Raw genomic sequence first — 16,926 nt, 5'->3', positions numbered from 1 at the left:
GGGACTTTACAACTCTAAACATACGAGCTGTGATACGAGCTTTAACTGAAGCAGAACTAAAGATTTATTATTAAAAACAGTTTAACAGCAACGTCTGCATTTATTTTACAGTTTTGATCAATTCATTCATTTTCAATTTCAATTCAATTCTTTATTCCTTCTGTCAGTCCAACCTTCCAGTGATTAAACCTGCCTATCATCATCATCATCTTCATCATTATCAATCAATGCATCAACAACCATCATCTCACACACACACACACACACACACACACACACACACACACTTTACCTTTGTCTCAAAGCTTCATCTGACTGGGGAAAAAACTTCAACTCCAGTCGACAAAAGGAAAACTCCAAACTGACCGACGCTGAACTGCAGAGTGCTGAACGAAAGAAAGAGAGAGGAAGAGAGATAGAGAGAGAGAGCGAGAGAGAGAGAGAGCGAGAGAGGCAGAGAGAGAGAGGCAGAGAGAGAGAGGCAGAGAGAGAGAGGCAGAGAGAGAGAGGCAGAGAGAGAGAGAGAGAGAGAGAGACAGAGAGAGAGAGAGAGAGAGACAGAGAGAGAGAGAGAGAGAGACAGAGAGAGAGAGAGAGAGAGACAGAGAGAGAGAGAGAGAGAGAGAGAGAGAGAGAGAGAGGCAGAGAGAGCGAGACAGAGAGAGAGAGAGAGAGAGAGAGAGAGGCAGAGAGAGCGAGACAGAGAGAGAGAGAGAGAGAGAGAGAGAGAGAGAGAGAGAGAGAGAGACCCCGAGAGAGACAGAGAGAGAGAGGCAGAGAGAGCGAGACAGAGAGAGAGAGAGAGAGAGAGAGAGAGAGAGAGATTTTCCAACCCTAACCCTAACACTACATCAACAGTACATAAATATCAGATTAAACAAAAATGTTGTTGTTTTTTTTAACACAGAGTTAAAAATCAGCTGCTCCTCAACAACAGAGCAGAGAGCTGCAGTGAAACACTGAGACACAAAACCACCCACATTACTCTGATTCTGGCTTTCACCAACGACTTCAGAGCTTCAGTAACAACCAATCACATGAGCTCCTGTCATCACCTGTAAATGCAGCTACAGGTAAGAGAGAAGAGTTCATGAGAGTTCAAATGGTCTCATATTAATTCATTAATAACATTCATACATTTAAACACGTTTGAAAGTTGTCCCTTAAAGTTTTTTTTTGGAATTGACGCCTTTATTCCACAGTAGACAGGGTTAGGGTTAGACAGGAAACATGGGGTTGGGGTGAGGGGGGGTCGGCAGCAAAGGACCTCCATCCGGGATTCAAACCGGGATCGACTGCGTACGTGGCTCTAACCACTCGACCACCTGCACGCCATCATTTATACTTTTAGGGTCCACTGACCCCGAGTAGGGGGTCTGTGGACCATATCAGACTGGACTGGGTTAGGATTAGGGTCCACAGGTACTGGGTTAGGGTCCACAGGTAGTGGGTTAGGATTAGGGTCCACAGGTACTGGGTTAGGGTCCACAGGTAGTGGGTTAGGATTAGGGTCCACAGGTACTGGGTTAGGATTAGTGTCCACAGGTACTGGGTTAGGGTCCACAGGTAGTGGGTTAGGATTAGTGTCCACAGGTACTGGGTTAGGGTCCACAGGTAGTGGGTTAGGATTAGGGTCCACAGGTACTGGGTTAGGGTCCACAGGTACTGGGTTAGGGTTAGGGTCCACAGGTATTGGGTTAGTGTCCACAGGTACTGGATTAGTGTCCACAGGTACTGGGTTAGGGTCCACAGGTAGTGGGTTAGGATTAGGGTCCACAGGTACTGGGTTAGGGTCCACAGGTAGTGGGTTAGGATTAGGGTCCACAGGTACTGGGTTAGGGTCCACAGGTACTGGGTTAGGATTAGGGTCCACAGGTACTGGGTTAGGATTACGGTCCACAGGTACTGGGTTAGGGTCCACAGGTACTGGGTTAGGATTATGGTCCACAGGTACTGGGTTAGGGTCCACAGGTACTGGGTTAGGGTCCACAGGTACTGGGTTAGGGTCCACAGGTACTGGATTAGGGTCCACAGGTACTGGGTTAGGGTTAGGGTCCACAGGTATTGGGTTAGTGTCCACAGGTACTGGATTAGTGTCCACAGGTACTGGGTTAGGGTCCACAGGTAGTGGGTTAGGATTAGGGTCCACAGGTACTGGGTTAGGGTCCACAGGTAGTGGGTTAGGATTAGGGTCCACAGGTACTGGGTTAGGATTACGGTCCACAGGTACTGGGTTAGGGTCCACAGGTACTGGGTTAGGATTATGGTCCACAGGTACTGGGTTAGGGTCCACAGGTACTGGGTTAGGGTCCACAGGTACTGGGTTAGGGTCCACAGGTACTGGATTAGGGTCCACAGGTACTGGGTTAGGGTCCACAGGTACTGGGTTAGGGTCCACAGGTACTGGGTTAGGGGCCACAGGTACTGGGTTAGGGTCCACAGGTAGTGGGTTAGGATTAGGGTCCACAGGTACTGGGTTAGGGGCCACAGGTACTGGGTTAGGGTCCACAGGTAGTGGGTTAGGATTAGGGTCCACAGGTACTGGGTTAGGATTTTTAGAGTTTCAAACAGAACTCAAGTCTTTTACATTCCAGGAAACAGTGAATGATAGTTTCTGGTTCGTGACAGAAAGGACATGTGATGGACACTGTGGGATTGATCTTGGAAACCAAGCTGTTGACAGCCAGCGCCCCCTGCAGGATTCTCCACTGCAGGTCACCTGACCTCTTGTTTAAAGGTGGTTTGTAAAACAGTTTCCACACTGGTTTACAGTGGTCCTGCACCTTTAACTTGACTCTCCACACATTATCAGCTGTCCCACTCAACTTCCTCTTGTTCAATGCTTGAACACAATATTTATACAGAACTTTCCCATTGTAGAGGTCTGCAGGAGCAGCATTTTTATATACCAACAACGGTCCCGTTAATCCATTATGGTCTATTGTTAGGCCTAGTTCAGGGAAAGGATCCCTTCCATCAGGAGTTTCTAGTCCAGAAAAATAGTCTTGTAGCATTTCCTTTTCTGTGTTACTCAGTCTTTTAGTCCAAGTGTCCAAAATGTCTCTGGTGTGTCGATGTGACTTTAGTCCCAGCAGAGCAGCTACTGCCTCTATGTTGTTGAGTCCTGGACCTGCAGCGTCTACTATACATCTCAGCTTCACTGTCCCAGCTGAAACCAAGCGCTGAGTGAGACTAGGTCTACTGTTGTCCTGAACATCCAATTGGGCCCCGTAGATTAGAGGCTCCTCCAGGAGCCAGAACAGTGAAGCTGCAGGTTCCAGTCTGTTCCATTTGAAAAGAGTCCATGTTCTAAAAAGGCCCTGATAAAAAGGAGTCAGATCACACAAACGTATAAAACCACAATTCATTAAAAACAAGGATGCATCTAAAACCAGACCTGCGACTCCCCTTAAAATGATGTTCATGACTGGTTTCCAAACCACGTCGTCATTACCTGTGAGGTAGCGTTGGAGGAACTGTAATCTAAAAGCTGCTACTCTGCTCCCCAGGTGTACCAACCCCTGCCCCCCTTCTTCCTTCGGCAGGTAGAGTACACTCTGCGGCACCCAGTGCAAATTATCCCACAAAAGTGGTCTGCACTTTCTGCAGAAGCCCAGCAGGGGGCTCCATACATTTTATCCTGTGCCATAAAGTTGATGCCACTAGGTTGCATATAATTAGAACTCTTCCCCTGTACGACATGTGGGGTAACAGCCATTTCCACTTGGCCAGCCTCCCCTCCACCTTCTCCACCACTTCTTCCCAGTTCTTACTGACAGTCTGGTCATCTCCTAGATAAACTCCCAGGTACTTTAATCCTTCCCTCCTCCAGCTCAACCCTCCTGAGAACTGAGGAAGACCTGCAGACCAACTCCCAACTGCTAAGGCTTCACTCTTTGTCCAGTTCACTCTTGCAGCTGAGATTTTTCCAAAAGTTTCGACAATGTTTCCTAACTTTGTGACATCATCTTGATTTTTTATTATAACAATAATATCGTCAGCATACGCAGACAAATTAAAACGTGTGTCACAACCAGATAAAAACAGACCATCAATAAAAACACGAATATTGTGCAACATTGGTTCAATAGAAAGTGCATAAAGCATACCAGACATAGAGCAGCCTTGTCTAATCCCCCGAGTCACTTTAAAAGGTTTACACAAACCACCATTCATTTTCAGCACACTCTCAATGTCTTCATACAAAACCCGAATCTTGGCAATGAAACCAGGGCTGAGGCCGAACCTTTGCAAAACTTTCCAAAAGTAACGGTGCTCAACCCAACAGTGAGCATATTGTGGAACAGAAAAGAGATGCAAGTCTCTTATGGAGACACTAAAATTGGGACCACTGGCAAGGTAATACCACCATGCAGCTTAAAGGAGCAGCATTACACGTTGCCCTCTACATAGTGGACAGAGACGTGCAACCGCTATTGGGATTCCATGCATGCGTGGACATGGGAATAGTCAAAATGAGCCCTGATGTCCATCAAGTCACCATGGAGAACAGTACAAACAGCACACAGATTCTGACACAATACCAAGACCTGTTCAGCAAAGACCTCGGCGAGGTCCCGGTCACTTACACCATGACGGTGGATTAGGGTTAGGCGGTCAGCCCACCGCATCCCAGTCGCAATGTAAGGGAGAGTACATGCTGAGCTGGAACGCATGAAAAGGATAGATGTCATAACACCAGTCAGTGAGCCAACTGATTGGGTCTCCTCCATGGTGGCAACACACAAGAAAGACAAGCCAGAAATCAGGCTATGTATAAATCCAAAAGATCTCAACACTGCACTAAAAAGGCAGCACTACCCCATGCGCAGTGTTGAAGAGGTGGCAGCACAGATGTCCGGAGCAACAGTCTTCTCAGTCCTGGATGCTAAAAACAAATTTTGGCAGATACGTCTTAATAAGAAATCCTCACTGATGACATGTTCAGCACCCCATTTGGGTGCTACAGATTTCTACAAATGCCCTTCGGCATTAACTCAGCAAGTGAGGTGTTTCAGCGTACCATGGAACAACTATTCACTGGTTATCCATGCTCAGTCATCGTTGATGACATCATCATTGGAGGCGCAGGAGTAGCTGACCATGACGCAAAATTGAAAAGAGTGCTTGAATGAGTGAGAGAGGTCAACCTCAAGCTCAACCCTGATAAATGCAAATTTCGCCTGGACCAAGTAGGCCACATGTTCACAAGCCAAGGCCTGAAAGCCGACCCTTCCAAAAGTGCAATAATCACCGACATGCCAGTCCCCACAAGTGTTGCTTCACTACAGCGCTTCCTTGGTATGATCAGCTACCTCACCAAGTACATCCCAAACCTCAGTGACATCGCAACACCACTGAGGAAACTGACTCATAAAGAGACTGCATGGTGCTGGTTCCCACAACATCAAGAGGCATTTGACCGCCTCAAGTCGTGTTTGTCCAGTGCATCGGTACTGGCATGCTACAACGCCAAGGACCCGTCATGCTCACCTGTGACGCTTCATGCTCTGGTCTGCGAGCTATATGCTTTAAGACTGTTTTTATTCTCTATTAGTGATGAGTAGTAGGAGACTCTGGTGTTATGGAGGGTCTTATATGCTTTAAGACTGTTTTTATCCTCTATTAGTGATGAGTAGTAGGAGACTCTGGTGTTATGGAGGGTCTTATATGCTTTAAGACTGTTTTTATTCTCTATTAGTGATGAGTAGTAGGAGACTCTGGTGTTATGGAGGGTCTTATATGCTTTAATACTGTTTTTATTCTCTATTAGTGATGAGTAGTAGGAGACTCTGGTGTTATGGAGGGTCTTATATGCTTTAATACTGTTTTTATTCTCTATTAGTGATGAGTAGTAGGAGACTCTGGTGTTATGGAGGGTCTTATATGCTTTAAGACTGTTTTTATTCTCTATTAGTGATGAGTAGTAGGAGACTCTGGTGTTATGGAGGGTCTTATATGCTTTAAGACTGTTTTTATTCTCTATTAGTGATGAGTAGTAGGAGACTCTGGTGTTATGGAGGGTCTTATATGCTTTAATACTGTTTTTATTCTCTATTAGTGATGAGTAGTAGGAGACTCTGGTGTTATGGAGGGTCTTATATGCTTTAAGACTGTTTTTATTCTCTATTAGTGATGAGTAGTAGGAGACTCTGGTGTTATGGAGGATCTTCTTATATGCTTTAAGACTGTTTTTATTCTCTATTAGTGATGAGTAGTAGGAGACTCTGGTGTTATGGAGGATCTTCTTATATGCTTTAATACTGTTTTTATTCTCTATTAGTGATGAGTAGTAGGAGACTCTGGTGTTATGGAGGGTCTTATATGCTTTAAGACTGTTTTTATTCTCTATTAGTGATGAGTAGTAGGAGACTCTGGTGTTATGGAGGGTCTTATATGCTTTAAGACTGTTTTTATTCTCTATTAGTGATGAGTAGTAGGAGACTCTGGTGTTATGGAGGGTCTTATATGCTTTAAGACTGTTTTTATTCTCTATTAGTGATGAGTAGTAGGAGACTCTGGTGTTATGGAGGGTCTTATATGCTTTAAGACTGTCTCACCAGGCGAAGTGAGATTCTTCTAATCTTTGTGAAGTTTGCTTTAATCGTCTAGTTTGGGATTTAAACCTTTTTTAGAGGGTGAAGGGTTAGCCTAACCCTAACACTGGGAGATACTGGGAGACACTGGGAGACACTGGGAGACACTGGGAGACACTGGGGGATACTGGGAGACACTGGGAGACACTGGGGTATACTGGGAGACACTGGGGAATACTGGGAGACACTGGGAGACACTGGGAGACACTGGGAGATACTGGGAGACACTGGGAGACACTGGGGAATACTGGGAGACACTGGGAGATACTGGGAGACACTGGGGGATACTGGGAGACACTGGGGAATACTGGGAGACACTGGGAGATACTGGGAGACACTGGGGGATACTGGGAGACACTGGGAGACACTGGGAGACACTGGGAGACACTGGGGGATACTGGGAGACACTGGGGAATACTGGGAGACACTGGGAGACACTGGGAGACACTGGGAGATACTGGGAGACACTGGGGGATACTGGGAGACACTGGGGGATACTGGGAGACACTGGGAGACACTGGGGGATACTGGGAGACACTGGGAGACACTGGGGGATACTGGGAGATACTGGGAGACACTGGGGGATACTGGGAGACACTGGGAGATACTGGGAGACACTGGGGGATACTGGGAGACACTGGGAGATACTGGGAGACACTGGGGGATACTGGGAGACACTGGGGGATACTGGGAGATACTGGGAGACACTGGGAGACACTGGGAGACACTGGGAGACACTGGGAGATACTGGGAGACACTGGGAGACACTGGGAGACACTGGGAGATACTGGGAGACACTGGGAGATACTGGGAGATACTGGGAGACACTGGGAGACACTGGGAGACACTGGGAGACACTGTCGGGAGGAGGAAGGAACCCTTTGAGAACTCCTAAACCTGACCGAAAGGTCCTCTGTGTAAGAGACAGATCTACCTGTGTGTACCTGTGTGTACCTGTGTGTACCTGTGTGTGTACCTGTGTGTACCTGTGTGTACCTGTGTGTGTACCTGTGTGGACCTGTGTGTACCTGTGTGTACCTGTGTGTACCTGTCCAGGGTTCTGCAGAAGCTGATCTGGATTAGTTCCATCCCCAGAGATCAAAGCTCCCAAACTGGTCTGCAGCCAGGAACAGTGACAGTAACGGGCCTGGGAAGTCCTGGAGCCGGTTCTAATGGCCTGGGAAGACCTGGAGCCGGTTCTAAAGGCCTGGAGCCGGTTCTAAAGGCCTGGGAAGTCCTGGAGCCGGTTCTAAAGGTCTGGGAAGTCCTGGAGCCGGTTCTAAAGGCCTGGGAAGGCCTGGAGCCGGTTCTAAAGGCCTGGGAAGTCCTGGAGCTGGGTTCTAAAGGCCTGGGAAGTCCTGGAGCCGGTTCTAAGGGCCTGGAGCCAGTTCTAAGGGCCTGGGAAGTCCTGGAGCCGGTTCTAAAGGCCTGGTAAGTCCTGGAGCCGGTTCTAAGGGCCTGGAGCCAGTTCTAAGGGCCTGGGAAGTCCTGGAGCCAGTTCTAAAGGAAGGATCTATATACTTCCCAGCTGGTCTAAGGGTTAGGGTCTGACCTGCTCCGGAGTGAATCAGGCTGTTAAATGACCCCGAGCACATTATACACACTACTGTGTGTGTGTGTGTGTATAGTGTGTGTGTGTGTGTGTGTGTGTGTGTGTGTGTATGGTGTGTGTGTGTGTGTATGGTGTGTGTGTGTGTGTGTGTGTGTGTGTGTGTGTATGCGTGTATAGTGTGTGTGTGTGTGTGTGTGTGTGTATGGTGTGTGTGTGTGTGTGTGTGTGTGTATGGTGTGTGTGTATGGTGTGTGTGTGTGTGTGTGTGTGTGTGTGTGTGTGTGTGAGGAGCCGATCAATAAATAAATATTAGACACAGAGTGAAAACGCTTTAATCATTTTATTGATCCACAGTCAACACACACACACACACACACACACACACACACACACACACACACACCATACACACACACACACAGACACAGCAGGGTGACCTCTGACCCCTCCACCAATAACAGAGCAGAGTGTGATGATCTGCATCGTGATTGGCCGAGAGCAGTCAGCTGACACGTCGTCGTCTTCAGAGAGAAATCTTCGTGTTTCTGAAGCTCGAGTTGTCCCTGAAACACAAAGTACTGCGATTAGTACTACGATTAGTACTACAGAGTACTGCCATTAGTACTACAGCTCGAGTTGTCCCTGAAACACAAAGTACTACGATTAGTACTACGATTAGTACTACAAAGTACTACGATTAGTACTACAGAGTACTACAGAGTACTGCTATTAGTACTGCGACTCGAGTTGTCCCTGAAACACAAAGTACTGCGATTAGTACTACGATTAGTACTACAGAGTACTACGATTAGTACTACAGCTCGAGTTGTCCCTGAAACACAAAGTACTACGATTAGTACTACAGAGTACTACAGAGTACTACGATTAGTACTACAGAGTACTACGATTAGTACTACAGAGTACTACAGAGTACTGCTATTAGTACTGCGACTCGAGTTGTCCCTGAAACACAAAGTACTGCGATTAGTACTACAGAGTACTACAGAGTACTACGATTAGTACTACAGAGTACTACGATTAGTACTACAGCTCGAGTTGTCCCTGAAACACAAAGTACTACGATTAGTACTACAGAGTACTACAGAGTACTACGATTAGTACTACAGAGTACTGCGATTAGTACTGCGACTCGAGTTGTCCCTGAAACACAAAGTACTGCGATTAGTACTACGATTAGTACTACAGAGTACTGCGATTAGTACTGTGATTAGTACTACAGAGTAGTAGTAGTAGTAGTAGTAGTATGCTGTATTACTAGTTCTATGCAGTAGTAGTAGTAGTACTATGCAGTAATAGTACTATGCAGTAGTAGTAGTAGTACTATGCAGTAATAGTATGCAGTAGTAGTAGTAGTACTATGCAGTAGTAGTATGCAGTAGTAGTAGTAGTACTATGCAGTAATAGTATGCAGTAGTAGTAGTAGTACTATGCAGTAGTAGTAGTAGTACTATGCAGTAATAGTATGCAGTAGTAGTAGTAGTACTATGCAGTAGTAGTACTATGCAGTAGTAGTAGTAGTATGCAGTACTATGCAGTACTAGTAGTACTATGCAGTAGTAGTAGTAGTACTATGCAGTAGTAGTAGTATGCAGTACTAGTAGTACTATGCAGTAGTAGTAGTAGTACTATGCAGTAGTAGTAGTAGTACTATGCAGTAATAGTATGCAGTAGTAGTAGTAGTACTATGCAGTAGTAGTAGTAGTACTATGCAGTGGTAGTAGTAGTACTATGCAGTAGTAATAGTATGCAGTACTACTAGTAGTACTAGTAGTAGTAGTATGCAGTAGCAGTACTAGTACTAGTAGTATGCAGTACTAGTAGTAGTAGTAGTACTAGTATTAGTAGTACTATGCAGTAGTAGTAGTACTACTAGTATGCAGTACTAATACTATGTAGTAGTAGTAGTACTAGTATGTAGTAGTAGTATGCAGTACTAGTAGTAGTACTAGTATGCAGTACTAGTAGTAGTAGTACTATGCAATAGTATGCAGTACTAGTATGCAGTAGTAGTACTAGTAGTAGTACTAGTAGTACTATGTAGTAGTAGTAGTACTAGTAGTAGTATGCAGTACTAGTAGTAGTATGCAGTACTAGTATGCAGTACTAGTAGTAGTAGTAGTACTAGTATTAGTAGTACTATGCAGTAGTAGTAGTACTACTAGTATGCAGTACTAATACTATGTAGTAGTAGTATGCAGTACTAGTAGTAGTACTAGTATGCAGTACTAGTAGTAGTAGTACTATGCAGTACTAGTATGCAGTAGTAGTACTAGTAGTAGTACTAGTAGTACTATGTAGTAGTAGTACTAGTAGTACTATGTAGTAGTACTATGTAGTAGTACTAGTAGTAGTACTAGTAGGCAGTAGTAGTACTAGTAGTAGTACTAGTAGTACTATGCAGTAGTAGTAGTACTAGTAGTAGTACTATGTAGTAGTACTAGTAGTAGTACTCGTATGCAGTAGTAGTACTAGTATGCAGTAGTAGTACTAGTAGTAGTACTAGTAGTACTATGTACTAGTAGTAGTACTAGTAGTAGTAGTAGTAGTAGTAGTACTAGTAGTAGCAGTAGTACTAGTAGTAGTACTAGTAGTAGTACTAGTAGTAGTACTAGTAGTAGTAGTACTAGTAGTAGTAGTAGTACTAGTAGTAGTAGTACTAGTATGCAGTACTAGTACTAGTAGTACTAGTACTAGTAGTAGTAGTAGTAGTACTAGTAGCAGTAGTACTAGTAGTAGTACTAGTAGTAGTAGTACTAGTACTAGTAGTAGTACTAGTAGTAGTAGTAGTAGTAGTAGTAGTATGTAGTAGTACTAGTACTAGTAGTAGTACTAGTAGTAGTAGTAGTATGTAGTACTAGTACTAGTAGTAGTAGTAGTAGTAGTACTAGTAGTAGTAGTACTAGTAGTAGTAGTAGTAGCAGTAGTACTAGTAGTAGTAGTACTAGTACTAGTAGTAGTACTAGTAGTAGTAGTAGTATGTAGTACTAGTAGTAGTACTAGTAGTAGTACTAGTAGTAGTAGTACTAGTACTAGTAGTAGTACTAGTAGTAGTACTATGTAGTAGTAGTACTAGTAGTAGTAGTAGTAGTAGTAGTACTAGTAGTAGTAGTAGTACTAGTAGTAGTACTAGTAGTAGTACTAGTACTAGTAGTAGTACTAGTAGTAGTACTAGTACTAGTACTAGTAGTAGTACTAGTAGTAGTAGTAGTATGTAGTACTAGTAGTAGTAGTATGTAGTACTAGTAGTAGTACTAGTAGTAGTAGTAGTATGTAGTACTAGTAGTAGTACTAGTAGTATGTAGTAGTAGTACTAGTAGTAGTACTAGTAGTACTATGTAGTAGTAGTAGTAGTACTAGTAGTAGTAGTACTATGTAGTACTAGTAGTAGTAGTAGTAGTACTAGTAGTAGTACTAGTAGTAGTACTAGTAGTAGTACTAGTACTAGTAGTAGTAGTACCTGAGGCTGTCGTTGTGCGTCTTGTACTCCATGATCGTGTTCGCCGGGAGGTTCAGGACTCGTCTCAAAGTGTCTCTGATTCTGGACGTCGTCGTCTGATCGCTGGAGGTCCGGTTCCAGATCGACAGGATGTCCTCCTGAGAGAGAGACAGGTGGAGACAGAGACGGGTGGAGAGAGAGACAGGTGGAGACAGAGAGAGACAGGTGGAGACAGAGAGAGACGGGTGGAGAGAGAGACAGGTGGAGACAGAGACAGGTGGAGACAGAGAGAGACAGGTGGAGACAGAGAGAGACAGGTGGAGACAGAGACAGGTGGAGACATACACAGGTGGAGAGAGAGAGAGACAGGTGGAGAGAGAGACAGGTGGAGACATACACAGGTGGAGAGAGAGACAGGTGGAGACAGAGAGAGACAGGTGGAGAGAGAGACAGGTGGAGACAGAGACAGGTGGAGACATACACAGGTGGAGAGAGAGACAGGTGGAGACAGAGAGAGACAGGTGGAGACAGAGAGAGACGGGTGGAGAGAGAGACAGGTGGAGACAGAGACAGGTGGAGACATACACAGGTGGAGAGAGAGAGAGACAGGTGGAGAGAGAGACAGGTGGAGAGAGAGACGGGTGGAGAGAGAGAGAGACAGGTGGAGAGACAGAGAGAGACAGGTGGAGAGAGAGAGACAGGTGGAGAGAGAGACAGGTGGAGACATAGACAGGTGGAGACAGAGAGAGACAGGTGGAGCGAGAGACAGGTGGTGACATAGACAGGTGGAGACAGAGAGAGACAGGTGGAGACATAGACAGGTGGAGAGAGAGACAGGTGGAGAGAGAGACGGGTGGAGACAGAAAGAGACCGGTGGAGACAGAGAGAGACAGGTGGAGACAGAGAGAGACAGGTGGAGAGAGAGACGGGTGGAGACAGAGAGAGACAGGTGGAGACAGAGAGACGGGTGGAGAGAGAGACAGGTGGAGAGAGAGACGGGTGGAGACAGAAAGAGACAGGTGGAGAGAGAGACAGGTGGAGAGAGAGAGAGAGAGGTGGAGAGAGAGACAGGTGGAGACAGAGAGAGACAGGTGAAGACAGAGACAGGTGGAGAGAGAGACAGGTGGAGACATAGACAGGTGGAGAGAGAGACGGGTGGAGAGAGAGACGGGTGGAGAGAGAGACAGGTGGAGACATAGACAGGTGGAGAGAGAGACGGGTGGAGAGAGAGACGGGTGGAGAGAGAGACAGGTGGAGACATAGACAGGTGGAGACATAGACAGGTGGAGACAAAGAGAGACAGGTGGAGAGAGAGAGACAGGTGGAGACAGAGAGAGAAAGGTGGAGAGAGAGAGAAACAGGTGGAGACAGAGAGAGACACGTGGAGAGAGAGACAGGTGGAGACAGAGAGAGACACGTGGAGAGAGAGACAGGTGGAGACAGAGAGAGACAGAGACAGGTGGAGAGAGAGAGAGACAGGTGGAGAGAGATACACGTGAAGACAGAGAGAGACAGGTGGAGAGAGAGACGGGTGGAGACAGAAAGAGACAGGTGGAGACAGAGAGAGACAGGTGGAGACAGAGAGAGACACGTGGAGAGAGAGACAGGTGGAGAGAGAGAGAGACAGGTGGAGAGAGAGACAGGTGGAGACAGAGAGAGTCAGGTGGAGACAGAGACAGGTGGAGACAGAGAGAGACAGGTGGAGAGAGAGACAGGTGGAGACAGAGACAGGTGGAGACAGAGAGAGACAGATGGAGACAGAGAGAGACAGGTGGAGACAGATGGAGTACTTAGTACTGTAGTAGTAGTACTTAGTACTGTAGTAGTAGTGAGTAGTACTGCAGTAGTAGTACATAGTACTGCAGTATTAGTGAGTAGTACTGCAGTAGTAGTACATAGTACTGCAGTAGTAGTGAGTAGTACTGCAGTAGTAGTATATAGTACTGCAGTAGTACTACAGTATTAGTGAGTAGTACTGCAGTAGTAGTGAATAGTACTGCAGTATTAGTACTTAGTACTGCAGTAGTAGTACTTAGTACTGCAGTAGTACTGCAGTATTAGTACCTGGAAGCGGATGGACACCACGGCTCCACAGATCTCTTCTCCCACCATGAATTGTTCTCCGAGCATCGCTAGAACGATGTTCTCCCAGAACCGACTCGCCAAACCTTTACGGAGCCGGATGATCCACTTCCCCCCACTGCGGTTAGACTCGTCCTGCAGGAGAGAGGGAGACAGGTGAGAGGGAGACAGGTGAGACAGGTGAGAGTGAGACAGGTGAGACAGGTGAGAGTGAGACAGGTCAGACAGGGGAGACAGGTGAGACAGGTGAGACACGTGAGAGTGAGACAGGTCAGACAGGTGAGAGTGAGACAGGTCAGACAGGTGAGACACGTGAGAGTGAGACACGTGAGAGTGAGACAGGTCAGACAGGTGAGAAGGAGACAGGTGAGAGTGAGACAGGTGAGAGGGAGACAGGTCAGACAGGTGAGAGTGGTGAGAAGGAGACAGGTGAGAGTGACACAGGTGAGAGAGACAGATGAGAGTGAGACAGAAGAGAGAGAGACAAGTGAGACAGGTGAGAGTGAGACAAGTGAGAGTGGGACAAGTGAGACAGGTGAGAGTGAGACAGGTGAGAGTGAGAGAGGTGACACAGGTGAGAGTGAGACAGGTGAGAGGGAGACAGGTGAGAGAGAGACAGGTGAGTCATGGTTCTACTGTAGTACTACATGGTTCTACATGGTTCTACTGTAGTTCTACATGGTTCTACATGGTTCTACATGGTTCTACTGTAGTACTACATGGTTCTACATGTTCTACTGTAGTACTACATAGTTCTACATGGTTCTACTGTAGTACTACATGGTTCTACATGTTCTACTGTAGTACTACATAGTTCTACTGTAGTACTACATGGTTCTACATGGTTCTACTGTAGTACTACATGGTTCTACATGTTCTACTGTAGTACTACATGGTTGTACATGGTTCTACTGTAGTACTACATAGTTCTACTGTAGTACTACATGGTTCTACATGTTCTACTGTAGTACTACATGGTTGTACATGGTTCTACTGTAGTACTACATAGTTCTACTGTAGTACTACATGGTTCTACTGTAGTACTACATGATTATACATAGTTCTACTGTAGTACTACATGGTTCTACTGTAGTACTAGATGGTTCTACATGGTTCTACTGTAGTACTACATGGTTCTACTGTAGTTCTACATGGTTCTACTGTAGTACTACATGGTTCTACACGGTTCTACACAGTCAGGCAGTTCTTACCTCCCACATGGGTTTGATTCCTTCTTTGAACAGGTGGAAGTCACTGTGTCCACTCAGATCACCTGGACGGACCAGGTGACTGTAGAACCTCCAGAACTGTTCCACCTGGACACACACACACACACACACTATGTAGTACCGGTATATAACGAGGGAACCGATATATAACGAGGGAACAGGATGGATGTGTGAGTGTTCGTACCGACGCGACGGTTCCGATCTGTCGGATGTTTTGTTCGTAACTCTGAGAACTGGCCGGACGACTCGGAGTTCTTCTGCTGTACCAGAACGTGTAATTATACTGGAGAGGATGTTCTCCTGCAGCAGGACACACCATCTGCACACACACACACACACACGCACACGCACACACACACACACACACACACACGCACGCACGCAGTAGTGTGTTATAGTTAATAGTTAGCGAAACAAAACAAATAGGACACACATATGTGAGACAGGTGCTCATAGAACCTTATGAACCTACTAGAACACTGCGCTCCCAGCTCATAGAACCTTATGAACCTACTAGAACACTGTGCTCCCAGCTCATAGAACCTTATGAACCTACTAGAACACTGTGCTCCCAGCTCATAGAACCTTATGAACCTACTAGAACACTGCGCTCCCAGCTCATAGAACCTTATGAACCTACTAGAACACTGCACTACCAGCTCATAGAACCTTATGAACCTACTAGAACACTGCGCTCCCAGCTCATAGAACCTTATGAACCTACTAGAACACTGCGCTCCCAGCTCATAGAACCTTATGAACCTACTAGAACACTGCGCTCCCAGCTCATAGAACCTTATGAACCTACTAGAACACTGTGCTTCCAGCTCATAGAACCTTATGAACCTACTAGAACACTGTGCTCCCAGCTCATAGAACCTTATGAACCTACTAGAACACTGTGCTCCCAGCTCATAGAACCTTATGAACCTACTAGAACACTGCGCTCCCAGCTCATAGAACCTTATGAACCTACTAGAACACTGTGCTCCCAGCTCATAGAACCTTATGAACCTACTAGAACACTGTGCTCCCAGCTCATAGAAGTATCTGTACACACACACACACACACACACACACACACACACACACACACACACACACTAGTATCTGTACACACACACAGACAGACAGAGTTGTGTTGATGACATCATCACCTTGCGGCGGTTGTTATTGGTCCCATCACTGTTGTCATGGCAACACTGTGACTCTTCCTCTTCCTCCTCGTCTATCACACTGAAACACACACAGGTTAGCTGCTAACATGCTAAAGCTAACACACACAGGTTAGCTGCTAACATGCTAAAGCTAACAAACAGGCTAGCTGCTAACATACTAACAGTTAGCAGCTAGCGGCAGCAGTGTGTAATATGATGCTAAAAGTTAGCAGCTAGCTGCAGGAGTGTGTAATATGATGCTAACAGTTAGCGGCTAGAGGCAGCAATGTGTAATATAATGCTAACAGTTAGCAGTTAGCTGCAGGAGTGTGTAATACGATGCTAACTGTTAGCGACGAGTGGCAGCAGTGTGTGATATGATGCTAACAGTTAGCGGCGAGTGGCAGCAGTGTGTAATATGATGCTAACAGTTAGCAGTTAGCTGCAGGAGTGTGTAATATGATGCTAACAGTTAGCGGCGAGTGGCAGCAATGTGTAATACGATGCTAACAGTTAGCAGCTAGCTGAGTCTTACCGGTCCAGCTGGTTCATTCCTCCTCTCAGCTGTTTCCTGTTTTACCTTTCCTCTCTCTTCCTCTTCCGCTATTCTTCCTGTCTTCCTCTCAGTTTATTATTCTGTTTATTATTCTCTTATTATTATTATTATTTCTGTTTGTTTTTCAGATCCGGTTCCGAGCTGCGTGAGGCTAACGTTACTGTCAGTACGCATGTGCAGGAGCGGCGTACGGCAGCCGGTGAGGGAACAAAGTATTTTATTTTGTGTAAAAACTTTATTTAAACATTTAGAGATGAACAATGAAATATTTTGATAATAATAAATGTTATATTATAG

The 16,926-nt window shown here is 45.8% G+C and overlaps 1 protein-coding gene and 1 long non-coding RNA gene across 3 annotated transcripts; one reads left to right on the top strand and one right to left on the bottom strand.

Moving 5' to 3' along the window:
- Window positions 1–8,563: 8,563 nt before the first annotated feature.
- Window positions 8,564–16,788, bottom strand: eif4e2rs1 (eukaryotic translation initiation factor 4E family member 2 related sequence 1). 2 transcript variants are annotated; one of them, XM_053343356.1, is made up of 7 exons: window positions 16,609–16,788; window positions 16,074–16,152; window positions 15,101–15,235; window positions 14,899–15,003; window positions 13,670–13,822; window positions 11,627–11,763; window positions 8,564–8,711 (listed from the first exon to the last, which is right to left on the bottom strand). In XM_053343356.1, the coding sequence occupies exons 1-7, from the start codon at window positions 16,623–16,625 to the stop codon at window positions 8,672–8,674; spliced, it is 666 nt and encodes a 221-aa protein (XP_053199331.1). In that variant the 5' UTR covers window positions 16,626–16,788; the 3' UTR covers window positions 8,564–8,671. The 2 variants fall into 2 exon arrangements, with proteins under 2 accessions (XP_053199331.1, XP_053199332.1); XM_053343357.1 differs by lacking the exon at window positions 16,074–16,152.
- LOC128383770 (uncharacterized) lies at window positions 11,815–12,283 on the top strand. Its single transcript, XR_008323966.1, has 3 exons — window positions 11,815–11,866; window positions 12,055–12,162; window positions 12,195–12,283. It is a non-coding gene; the product is annotated as an uncharacterized LOC128383770 (long non-coding RNA).
- Window positions 16,789–16,926: the final 138 nt, after the last annotated feature.

Source organism: Scomber japonicus, chromosome 22 (genome assembly GCF_027409825.1).
Source record: "Scomber japonicus isolate fScoJap1 chromosome 22, fScoJap1.pri, whole genome shotgun sequence".
Taxonomy (NCBI): domain Eukaryota; kingdom Metazoa; phylum Chordata; class Actinopteri; order Scombriformes; family Scombridae; genus Scomber; species Scomber japonicus.
The sequence above is the reverse complement of the archived record's forward strand: the minus strand, read 5'-3'. Positions and strand labels throughout refer to the sequence as shown.

Coding starts and splice junctions, on each gene's coding strand:
- eif4e2rs1 (XM_053343356.1), bottom strand. Junction 13,823..14,898: donor GAATCAAACCCATGTGGGAG/GTAAGAACTGCC, acceptor TCTCTCCTGCAG/GACGAGTCTAACCGCAGTGG. Junction 8,712..11,626: donor ACGCACAACGACAGCCTCAG/GTACTACTACTA, acceptor TTTGTGTTTCAG/GGACAACTCGAGCTTCAGAA.